We start from the raw sequence: 13,324 nt of genomic DNA on the forward strand, positions 1-13,324 counted from the left end.
TAATAGAGACGGGTCAAAGGTTAAGGAGTAGCACCAATATTCTAGAGAAACGGTTCAATACCACCACAGCAAATATTTCTCATAACATGGACACGTTTACAGGTTTATAGGTAATACTATATTATACAAGCATAATATTTATTTGGTCTTTTGAAATTCTACACCAGTATCAACAAATACATTATAAAACATCCTTGATTGTTTCAGTTGAAGCCAATTCAGGGAAATTAGTGAGTATTTTACATCCAAAATATGAATATCTTGTTGTGTCTGTAAAGCAGGAATAGTTGATTTTTTTGGGCCACTCGGGACAGTAGAACAATCTGTAAACACAACATTGACGTAATATCACGCAATATCATCAAGCGGACGCGGAGCAGCACTCATTTGGAGTCGCGTGTTTGGCCACCTGGTCAATGTAAGTCCAATATTTGGAGGGAAATATCTGGCTCTCAAGCTGCTAAATGCCCCACTCTATTCCTCAGCCAGTCACTAATGTTGTTTGGTGCTGAGCAGGTGGCAGACAGCTGCCCGCGGCGACTGGAAACCACACTGATAAGAGCAGTAAGAGTGAACCGAAACAGCAAAGTTGCAACTAAACAAAGAGCTAAAAGATGCTAAACCCTCACTACAGATGAGGGGAACTGCAGAGTTGGGTGATAATTCTCTGAGAGTTTTTGATTCATTGTTATTTATAAAATAGTGATTAGTGCGGCTTTTAAGCTAATCAATATGAGTAGCTCTAACTTAGCAATTAGTGAAGACTTGATTAGAGGCCTGCACTATAGCCAGGCCCTTTTCGCAGCAGCCGTTTTTACATGTCACTGCAGGGTAAACACGGGTGTAATTCATTCAAATCCATTATGGCCCTGTTCCATTAAGGTGGGCCGGGCCCTGGTATTGCGCGTGCTTGATCACTGGAATAGCTGTGGCACGAAATAGAACTGGACCATAATCAATTTGATCAGTTACACCTGTGTTTACCCTGCTATGACGTGCCATGGCTGCTGTGAAAAGGCCCTATTACATCAATGACTCTCAGCTTCAGGGTCTCCATTTCCCATTCTCTTTTCCTGACACCAAAAATGTCCCCAAATCGCCGCATGTCCCTCCTCTTCATCTCAACTGAAAGCCTGTGACGCTCTGTTCTTGCTGTTCCTTCATATTGATTTGGTTGGTGGACTGTGTGGCCGGCAGATTGGATTAGAGTCCAGCTGTGTTCCAGCCTGAGGGGAGAGTAGCCGTGTTGTGTTTGTAGACCGGGCAGACAGCTACTGCAGAGACAGTCTGATCTATTCTGACTTCATAGAGCGTCTCAGGAGAAGCATATCACAATGAAAGCTAATATGGTTTAGACAAGTTAGCCACAGAGGAAATCAACATGGTTTAGAGGTGTTTCAGGGTGAGGAGGTCAGAGCTGTCAGTCACTTGGTGAACAGTACACACTACAGTAAAGTGTATGTGAGTACCGGTAGGCTGAGGGATGCTGATGGAGAGCACTGTTGACTCAGCTTGGTAAGTAGGAAATAGTATGACTGTTTGTTTACCTCATAAGATAGATAGATATAAACTGTATTCATCCCCAGGATAATGCTCCATATGACTTTGGCAGTCCTGCTTCTTTCTTCCACTCTTTCTATTTTAGGGTGTGTCCATGTCACAGTTGAGTTACATCTTGACAACAGCGCGCCATGCTGCTGTGTGCTTGCTGTTGATAATGACTTGCACTATTGAGTCATAGCTTAGCAACGAGCCTGCTGTCTTTTGGTTTCGGGCAATTCTCCACAATGCAGTGTGATGGTGCGGCCCTGTGACACTTCCAGATTGTGGATGTAATGAAGAGAAAAAAGGTCTCTACCCACATCTGTCAAGGGGCCGCAGGGTTTTCCCAAAATATATAAGAATGTTACGAAACCTGGGAACTGAGTGGCAAGGTTTTTTTTTTTTTTTTAATCATTGTCTGTGTGCAAAGATACAGACACTTGCAAGACGAGAGGGCAAAAGGGCACGGCAACACAAACAATGTTGGGTTATGAGATGGGAGGAAACTCAACCTTTTAACATTAAGGCATTCACTGTTTTTGTGAAGTGATTTTATTGGTGATTTATTTCATTTCTGCCTGAATTAAACAAGCTACATGGTTTACAGTTCCATCTCAACTCTTAACCTCAACATTCTTCACTTAAATATCACTATTCTACTGTTCAGAATAACTGTAATTGATTCCTTAGAGTGTGCAATATAAATAAATACTAGAATGGAGGTCATATGAAGTCATATGAAGTAAAATGAGACGCATGAAATGCAATTGAAGCCTTGGAGAACCTGTTTCCTGCGGTTGTTACTGTAAATGTGGGACATTGTGGATTTGCGAGATTCTTCAAGAAATGCTTCAGTAATTATGAACTTGTGCTCTCACAAATATTAATAATGCTTTATAACAATAATCATAACACAATATAAAGCATTTTATAATGACATTTTTTTTGCAAGGATCATAGTGTATTTTAATTCTCATAGTTGTCGTGCATTATAATCTTTTTATAATGTGAGTATGAGTTATTGTTCATTGTTTGCTTTAAGTAAAGTATGAAATAGTTTTACCACATTGTGTGGTTATGTGACAGCCTCAGATACTTTAGGGGAAGACAGAAAATGATTACTTTTGACCGTTTGAATGACATTACGATGTTTGTGATTATGCTACTTTCAGGAGTAAAATCAATATTGAATCTAGGCTCAAGGCTTCTTCCTGTAATCCAGCTGCTGTAGGGACTGAAAAGAGGTAATTAAAGGGAAGCATTGATCTAATAAACTGAGAATGAGGTCAGTTCAGTCTCAAGTCAATCATCCTGCTGCAAATGTTCTTGTGATGTCTGTAGCATTCACCCCCAGTCATTTCTATCTGTGTGTAAAACCAAACTGTTTCTGACCACCTGAATCGACAATAAGTGAGTTTCTTAAAGATTACACGAAGATCACGGTTTGGGTTTTGTGAATCGCACAAAAGGACAGCTACACTACCTTGAATAAATGACATGCAAATACAAATGAAACATGCAATCTTTGCAGTAACAAAAAGAAACAATGCAATCGCATAAAAAAGATGAACAGTGAATGTAGGTCTGCCATGCAATTCTGCAGAGATTTGTGAACATGAGCTCAAAGCTCTCAGGTCAACATCTCCATTTGTCTTTGTTGTGACCGCGCTGATGTAAGGTCAGGGTTCACAGGTCACCCAAAGCTGTCCAGTTGGATGTTTCCCGCTGATCGATGCAATAAAGGTCATGCTCTGTCTCCCTGTCCGCTTTGCACAGCGCCTCAAATTTACTGCTTCTTTTTCGATATGCTCATCGTTGAATCTGAGCAAGAAATGAAAATGATTTTTCTCTCCATCTGATATTCTATACTCCTTCTATACTGCCAACTAAATGATCTCTTAAGCGTGCCATTAACAGCAGACTGTTCATGGTAAACTCAGAACATTAACATATATGTGACACTCGCCATCATTTGTAATTATTTTATACAACGGTTAATTGTTCAAACCATCTTAATAACTGTAGATTCTGCAATGCATTTTAAGGCGGTTGAGTATGTCCAGTAAGTTCACGTGTCCTAGCCGACTCAGAAATGATTTCTAATCGAGTACATTTGAGCATTTCTTGAGTACACAGAACCCTACAGTCTCTATGGACCCAGTCTGAAATAAAGTCGATCTATTTGTCGACCGATACTATACAGCTGGAATGCACCACAAACTCAATTTTAAATCATGAATAGCATGTTAGGAAGCACAGCCTGTTTTCCTCTATCGTCTTACCTCTTTCTCCTCTTTCTCTGATCCACTCCTCTTCCTTTCCATCTGCCCACTGGTTTTTGTCTCACCTCTGCCCGTCTATCTCTCACACCATCGTCTTCATCACTTCCATCATTTTGTTTCTCCATTTCATATCTGTTCATCGTATCCCTCTCCATATGCTCTGATTTCCCTCTCTATCACATTTCCTTTTTCTACATTCCAGCCTGAGATCCTGTCTATGTTATGAGCAGCATTTGCAGGATGATATTATTACATGTCTCCTAACTGCTGAATAATTCAATAAGCACCACTGAGATGACACACAGTTATAATCCACTAAATGAAGCAACTCTGCTGATGAATTGTGTGCTTTCTCCTCCGCCATTCCTTTAGCTCTCATTCCTTACTCTCCTCTCTCTGTTCCTCTCCTTCCCTCCTCTTCCTCTCTGCAGGGTGTTGATGGAGAGCCATTCGAATGACAGCCGGGACAGTGGTCATCACTGGTGGAATTCTAGCTACAGTGATATTGCTCCTTATCATCGCAGTACTGTGCTACTGTAGGCTGCAGGTGAGGCCACAGACTGTTTTTCCTGTGAAAGTCCGCAGAGCTGCAAGTAAGGGATGCCGTTGAGTATAGCATTGTGTTGATAGTCATAAGTATATCTGCTTTACAATGTGAAATTGTGTTTGTTACCTTCAGTTACCAAGGATATTAAGATCTTTCTTTCAACCAAAACTTTTCATTTATGAGTGCAGCAGCATTCTTTGTCTGTGTCTGATTCGTGCTGATTAGAGAATGGTGGAAATCGTTTTTGGAAGACTCGTAAATCCTGTCGGAGAACCTGCTGACTGCTGACCATGGCCATTTAAATTGATCACGTTGTCGTAACTGAAATACAATATCATCAGGTTTTGCAGGATTGTTCGGGATGTGCACAGCCATTAAAGTGTGGTTGCAAACCAAAACATTCAGCGCTTGGTAAATGGCCTCATGGTGACGCATTCAAAACCTAAAACAAATAGTGTATTCTTAAAAGCAATTCATCAGACTCCAGTGAAGTTTGATGGGCGTTATTTCCACTATGGGCCAAGGAATAGAAACAAAACCACTGAAGTAGATTTCAACAACGCCAAGAGTCTACAGTCATGCCAGCAGCTCTATGAGCTGAACTAAGGCACAGCGGTGCTTTGAGCTCCAGGCTAACGTCAGCCTCCTGGCATGCTCCCAATGACATCGCTAACATGCTGCCGTTCAGTGTAATCTTTACAATGTTCGTCATCTTAATTTAAACTTCTCATTAGCACTAAACACAAAGCACAGCTGAGGTTAGTGGAAAGTGTTGTAGGTTTTTGGTCATAAACCAAAGCATTGGACAAATTAATGTTTTGATGAGGGGCTCATCAAGGTCAATACAGTTCATTATGAGGGTCATTATATCAGTCAGTAGTTCTTGATCCTGGTCTTTGGGAAATCGTTTATTCCAAGGCTGGTAGAATAAAATGTCCAAGATTGCACAGAAATATTTTCCAATGCCTTTGATCTTTGTTTCACATTAGCTGTGTTACAGACTTCAGTTTCGTGATCATTTTGTGATGTTTTGAAAGTCATTATGCTGCCCATGTTTCTTTGGAGTTGTGCTCTGATGTTCATGTCAATGGTTTTGGCCAGGCGCTGTACTGTTCATAAAATAAAAATAGAATTATAGGTGAAAAGAACTGCTTTGTGTATTAATGCTTACTGCAGTTTGGGGATTTGTCCATCACCCCACCTTGATTATTCGATGTACAACGTACTCTAAGACAGATCCCTGGGGCTCAACAGGTTTAATTCCTGAGTTGGTGGTTGGTGGCTCCTCCTAGCAATGTGTCGAAGTATCCTTGATCATGGCATTGAATTTCAAATTGCTCCCAATGGTTAGGCTAGGGCGTCAAAGGCTAATCGCTTGCTGCCATCCATGTGTAAGTGTGAACAGATGAATGAGAGGCAAATTGTAAAGTACCAGAATAAAACCACGACACAATACATGTATTAACCTAGATCAACTGAAAACCAAGGTAACATTGAGTGGAAATCATATAATTCTTAGAGCTGATTACAGTTCTTGGGATTCTTATATTTCACAGCAAAAATCAAAAGTCATCCACAAAATATGGCTTCATATTAGTTGGCAGGAGGCCAGGAATTTGTAGGCTACATTTCGTGGGCCAGAAATAGCAACTCCAAATTCTCCACTGAAAACTGGATTCTGTTTACAAGTCTGTTTGAACTGCAATTGTTGAGGATTTGGCACGATGAAAAGAAATACTCGGAGAGGAAACCTCTTTGACGTCATAATGTAGCACACGTGCAGCTTTACTGAGGCGACACATATGACCATGTTTCGGATCATGTGGGTCGAGGAGCACCTCATGGGGAAATAGGCGGAGGTGGGGTTAGATTATGAGAGACATCCTCGCTCTAAAGACTGTTGAGTGAATGCATGCTGAGTGTGCAAACATCTTACTTTGTTGATAAATGTGTGGGTACATAAATGTACACTATATATTTTATATTGCATGTTGTTTGACATTTTCTCAGACTCAATATGCCCAAAACCTCTGGCTGGTTGCAAGCTTTGTAAAATGGTAACCATAATTATTAGAATTTAGAGGCTGGCACAGACTTCATTGGGCGGATAGTGCATGTAAACTAATATGCCAATGCATTTGCTTTGCTGTGTTGGGCCATGCTGACACTTCAGTGTAATAAATGTCCCTTCCTTTCTCTTATCTTTTTCTTTATTGTTCATAAACATTCTGTTATGCCTGCTTTTAACCCCCCTCTTCTGTCCCTCATCAATGATAATTTACATAATTCTGAACCCTTTTTACCTAATATTTTCCCCGTCTCTCTCTCCCATCCTTTTACCTCTGCTCTGCATCATCTCTCTCCCTCCCACCACTAGTATTATTGCTGCAAGAAGGAAGAGTCCGAGTCGGAGGAGGAGGAGCCAGACTTTGCCGTAACGTCCCGCCTCCCACCGGTCCACTCCAATCACAACATTGTGGCGGCGACGGCCACCGCCTCCTCCATCCCCAATGGCCCCACCCTTTTCTCCACCCCTCCACTGGCCAGGAAACTAACACGCTCACAGACCTTCTGTCCATCCTGTACGCACTATGACCTGCCTTTCTACCTCCAGCCCCCCGCTCAGCCGCAGATCCACCACCAACCAGATGGGTTGAGGAACGGAGGTGACCGGATCAGCTACCGCAGCGTCCAGCAGCAGGAGCTGGACCTGCCAGTGCCTGTGAACATCTCAAACTACCGCAAGCCAAACCTTGGCCGGTCGGTCACCATGAGGGACATGTTCACCCGCAGCTGTAGCATCAGCACTGATGTTTAGCTGGGTGAGTCTGGTGTAAATTCATGCTTAAATGAACTGGAATGGCCCATTCCGAACTGGGCTTGAGTCTGACTTTTTGTCATCTTGACCAGCTTAGTCCAGTCTAGTATGGTCTGATCTAGTCTGGTCTCGTTGTACTCGTCACCTCTTACAGAATGGAGGAATCAGTTGGCTCTCAGGACAGGATTTTCAAAGATACTATGCTCAGGTCCAGGACCTTACACTTGGGCCACTATAGAGTTTAAAGTACTTAAAACGTGTGAAGTTACCAATGACGTGAACTTCTTGATTCGTTTTTTTTTTTTTTAATAGCTCTTTTGTAACAATAAGAATGGAATTTGTTTTACGGTTTGATGAAGTTTGTGTAGCCCTACTTCCTGTGGACTCTTGCACCCGTGGCCTGACAGATTCCCGCCATGTCAAAATGACATAATCGGCAGGGATTTTCTCTCTGCCATAGCTGCTAATGTGATTAGAGAAGTCCAGTGTTTCCCTCTCCTATGATGGGATGATCTGTCTGTTCCTCCATCCACAGATTATAGAGATTTAAAAAAAAAAATATCACTACTACCAGTGGAGGATGAGGATGTCATGTTTTAGCTGCCACCCGCTGACATTTCAGACGGACTTAATTTAGGCGGCCATGATATTTTATGACATAAAGGGCTCGCAGAAGATGGAAATCCCTGCTTGTTTTCCACATCCTTTCATAGAGGTCTCCAGTTTGACGGGAGGCTGGTTTCTCTGGGCGTCTGCTGACAACACGAAGTGTATATACATCATACACTTCAGCAGAGACACACCTCTGTGTTCTTCAAGGCAGGGTGGACGAGGTGCCAAAGGGGGGTGGGTTCTTGCATTCGTGTGCATTCGTGTGACTGTGCTTGCATGCATGTGTGCGTGTGTGTGTAACTCGATCAGTTGCTATACCATGACTCTTATTCCATACGATTAAACAGCCTGTCACCCCTATATGTATACCGAACCCAGTGGTGGGTTGCAATAACATTTGAAACATTTATTGTGAAGGGTGAAGGGATTGTATTAGTTTGCCACTTTACCTTTAAATCCATGCTGATGCAAAGAATGACCCAACCAGGTGACGGGACAACCCCCTTTTTGTAAATGTTTATTTTACTGATAAATGTCATAACACAGAATCAAGTTGGCAGTCAGAGGAGTAACACGTTTAACTTCACAGTGAGATATTCCTTTTAAGTTCTTCACTGAAGTTTCAATTTGTGGACTCTTCACTGCATTCATTGTGCCGTCTCTGATGTGTTGATATGTGGATACTTGGGCTAAAGATTAATTCACCTTTGAAGGCACATCTATAAATATTTAACGGGCCATAATACACTCCAGTCTCTCCCTTCTCCCGACTCGTTGGACTGAGGAATATTTGCTCTTCCTCTGAGGTACTCGGAGAGTTCCTTCGTTGGATTGTTTTTGGAGGGCTGACTTTCTGACTGGTGGAGCGGTGGCTGTTTTTTATGGACACAGGACACACATTTAATGAATGAAAATATTCACTGCTGGATTTCAAGAAGGAATGCGTGTGGTTGTGTGAGGGGCTTGAAGCTGATTGGATTGTCCCTTGGATTGCCTCCCTCCCTCCCTCCCTCTCCCTATCTCTATTTCTGTCTCTCTGTTGATTTTATCAGCAATCACACTCATTTATATTCCCAAACATTGAGTGATTTTGTTAAGTTTTTCCTCTTGTGACATGTGCTTTCCTGCAAATACACTACGACATACATGCGCACACACACACATACTGGCGTGTTTCCACTTTACATTGACTTACATTCATTTCCTGGAGATTTACCCCGACTATAACCACTACCAGCCTAATCCTAACCCCTGCTCTAATCTTAACCTGAACCTAACTTTACCCTTACTTTCAACCAAGTCTTCAACCTATAATGTATTCATTTACATTATGGGGAGATGAATTTTGTCCCCAAAGGGAAGGTGAGTCCCCACAATGTGACTGTAACAGATTTATGTACACACACACACACACACACACACACACACACACACACACACACACACACACACACACACACACACACACACACACACACACACACACACACACACACACACACACACACACACACACACAGTTCTCAATGCTTTGCTTTTACCTTTAAACAGATGTGACAGTTGCACAGGAAATTTTGTGCCATAAAGAATTCTTAGAGAAATGTATTATTATAGTTATTCATATTATTACAAGTGTATATTTAAATGCAGTGTTGCTTTTTTTCCCAACAGTATTTTTAATTACTTGCTTTATTTTATGATCCAGCTGGTTTTTCAGACTAAGTCCAGTACAGCAGAAATGTTTCTGTCCTTGTTTCTAATATATAACTAACAGACACATTGTTGCTAATAAAATGGTGTGAAAATCCTTCTGATCTGTTTTCTTGTTGTTTATTTCACCAAAACTAAATGTTTATAACAGTTTTCTTGGGGCTCATACACATACACAGGTTTGTTAATGACAAGCCATGGAGTCATTCGTTCAATTCAAGAAAGTTGCCCATTTAAAAAGGATTTTTGCATCGTATACTTTCATATGACGTGCCTCTTGATTTAAAGGTTTATCAATGGACGTTTTAATGAGACTGTGCCTGAGCAGGACTCCACAGGACCAACAGTGGACTCAACCAAAAGCATGGTGCATCATCCTGGATTATCTTATTTAGTGAACTGCTGAGCGCAGTGTAAATATCCGCTAGCCCCACTCCACAAACAGCAGAGCCATGCAGAGGGTCCTGCGAGAAAATACAAGATGTACTGTTTTTGTGTAGGCCACAGGAATGAAAGTGGGATTTAGACCATTATGTTTACTGATCAACGCAGATTTGTCTGGAAAAGTCATACAAACGTATAAGATGAGAATATATTACAATAAAAAGGGAATAAGATAAGAAGGTATTATTATTAAAAAGGGATCAATTACTGATTCAAAATAAGACTTTGAGTCTGAAGACGACACTCAGACCTATGTTCATGTAGTAGCGAACACCAGAGAGTAGGACCATATTGCACCATGAGCTGATTTATAAATGAAATGAAAAAATGGCCCGTCCTATATTGAAAAGCAATTACACTCGGTTTTGCTTGGCAGATATGTTGGCTATTTGTTGTAAATGAAGGTAGTAAACCAACATCTGTTCATCATCTCAACTCAGAGGGAAAGTTATTGTTATTGCCTAGCGGCAGCCAAAAATGATTCCCCGAACGCATACAGGTGTAAATATATCTCGGAGAGAAATCTGTCAAACATTAGACATACTGTAACACATAGAAAAGTGAAGCCTGACAAACCTCTAACCACAGCAACAGCGGTTAGGTCAGCCCTGATGTGACGAGGTGAGCAGCGTGACAGCAGACATATTTGAACGGGGCGGCAATAAGAAACAAGAATGGCATGCCATAAGTGTGATGATAAACCAACCTGGCAGTCAGAAGCGAGGAGATGATAGCCACAATGCAAAGTCATCCGGCTAAAAGACTAAAATGGGAAGCTTTATTCTGACAATGAACGGAGTGAGTCAGAGAGGCAAGCAGACTAATCACACAATAGGAAAACAACTGAAAACTCTTTCAGAGAGGAAATCGAGTTGGTTATTAGCAGGATGAGTCACAGCTGATGAATGAGAAATAGCACATACCACCGAACACGCAGACAGATGGAGGCGTATAGGAGCTGATATCAAACCGAGGCCTCCCTGGCACAGACATGAATAGCCATTTTGTGACGGCATTAATACAACGGCACTGCATCGCACATGAAAAAACCCTTCCTCATTATGATGGATTATCTGTGATGTGGCTACGTTCACGCTCATTTATTCCTACATGAATTGCATTGTAACAGGGAATTACCGTCTGCAATGGCTGCAAATGTATTTATTTATTCTCTTTACAGTCACCATAATTTACATGTAACGCCACTACTTGTCCGATAACGTCACAGTGCGAGGTCTGGAACGCGTTTAGCATACACTGTAGCCTGGCTCAGAGACAACCGCTTTGTTTCATTGCTCTGTCAAGCAAAGTAAAGTAAAGGCATCCGTAACATTCAGTCACTAACACCTGATGTGGGAATCAACACTGTTTTTGATTGAGATGTTGTTGTGAAAGGGAGGTTGGAGGTTTGTGGCGGCATCCTTCCATCACGGCTGACACTGTCCAGCTCAGCAAGAGTCTGCCTCATAACTACAAAAAAAGCATCACAATCTATCAGCCGCTTTCTATCACAGAGTCCTTCGCCAAGGCTCTGGGTGCGTCTGAAAAGATAATATAAACACCAATCTCTCCCCCTAAGTTCACTCCAGCACACCCTCCACAATGTGATGGATGATTTGCACTGGTATGGTGCACAGTATACATTTGTATGTGGAGGTGTGTGTTTTGTATCTGTTTCTGTATTTGTTTGCATGAAAGTTCGTCCTGTATTTGTGTGAGTAAGCGCTTGTGCATGCTTTGTGAATTATTTAGAGGCCTAATCGCCTCCAGTGTAAGCAGAGCTCATATAGCTCGGCTTTCAGAGGTGTATCGATGTTTTATGACATGCTTTGAATCATCCCCCTCATCTACCCCTCATCCTGCAGCAGCGTGCTCACTCTCTCTCACCCGGCCTGTCCCTTGTGCACTCTCTCTCTCTAACTCTCTAGTACTTGTGTGTGTGTGTGTGTGTGTGTGTGTGTGTGTGTGTGTGTGTGTGTGTGTGTGTGTGTGTGTGTGTGTGTGTGTGTGTGTGTGTGTGTGTGTGTGGTGTCTGGTCATAATTCCCTAGCAGTGGAATTTAGATGCAGTACAGAGGAGTGTCCATGCATTATGAACATGGTAGATATATGAAGCCTTCCAACCAACATTACAAGCCAAAGCTTCCTGCCCCCTTTCCTCCTTTCCTCTCCTTGTCCCGCTGTTCCAATCTCTTGTCCTGTTCCCTTCTCTGATTCCCATTCCTTGCTCCTCTCCTGCACACATTTTCCTCATACTTACTTTTCTCACCACCTCCTCTTCCACCTCCTTCATCTTATGCACCCCTTTCAAATCCTTCACTATGTTAGCCTTAAACTTTCTTCAGATTGTGAAAGATGAATTGATTTCCTTGAAGTTTAGAGACGTCTGTAAAATTGTGGTTGTTAATGAATTGCTTTTCTTTCTAATTTCTGTGTGGATTTTGGGCAAAACACACAAACAAAATAACATTCACAATCGAAAAGAACAAGGCCAAAAAAATACAAATGTGTGGAGCAGGAAAGTCCATTCTTCACCTTGGAAACTTAAAACCAGAGGCAAACCTCGACGTACCATTTTCCAGACAAGCCAATCACATCCAACAGGCTTCCTCAATGGTTGGAGTTTGCTCATAAAAAGCTAGAAAATGGACCTAAAGTTCAGATCAAAAAAAATAAAAAATCCTGAATGCAAACATGAATTCAATGAAGACTGAGCTGCTCTAAACACAAAAGACACTCGACATTTTGACATGTCACAGTACGAAAAGCACAAAAACTAAATGAATGACGGCTGAATTCCCTGTCGGTGCTTCACACTCGGGGTTCTGGTACGGTGCATGCTGTCTCACTGTCACACTGTCATGACTTACTGGGACACTTGAGTACAACAGATCCATAAGTAATGTTATTAGCAACACCTGTGCTTTCCCTTCTAAGACAAGTCAGACTGTCATAAAAACAAATAATTCACTCATCCACCTGCACCTTTGACTACTTCTAATTATGTTTGTATAAAGCAGACAGCAGTGTTCTTGAGCATAACGAGGATACAAAACATCCCTTGCCAGTACTTAAGTCCTTTATCTCAACGTTCCTGAGACCCCTTCCCACCAATATGGACATTACTGCCTAAAATAAACACAGGCAGTGAGTCCAAGCTTTGAGAGGTTGGTAGCACATTTGGAAGGAGCACTTTCCTCAGACGAAAGGCCAAAGTACACTTGCTCACATTAACAATAACAGCAGATGTGACATTTGCTGCGCTCACAAATGTAACATATATGTGTCCGTAATGAACAAAAGCCTGAGATCTAAAGCAGCTATGCAGAAAATGCAACACACACACACACATGGATGCATAATGCTGTGT

General features: G+C 41.8%; 1 protein-coding gene across 1 annotated transcript; it reads left to right on the top strand.

Annotated features, from left to right (window-relative positions):
- Positions 1-4,278: 4,278 nt before the first annotated feature.
- Positions 4,279-7,189, top strand: LOC306792178 (protein FAM163B-like; the record flags this gene model as incomplete). The annotated part of the gene is made up of 2 exons (XM_079289213.1): positions 4,279-4,371; positions 6,749-7,189. The coding sequence occupies 2 exons, from the start codon at positions 4,279-4,281 to the stop codon at positions 7,187-7,189; spliced, it is 534 nt and encodes a 177-aa protein (XP_079145339.1).
- Positions 7,190-13,324: the final 6,135 nt, after the last annotated feature.

This window comes from Melanostigma gelatinosum (assembly GCF_949748355.1).
Source record: "Melanostigma gelatinosum genome assembly, chromosome: 18".
Taxonomy (NCBI): Eukaryota; Metazoa; Chordata; class Actinopteri; order Perciformes; family Zoarcidae; genus Melanostigma; species Melanostigma gelatinosum.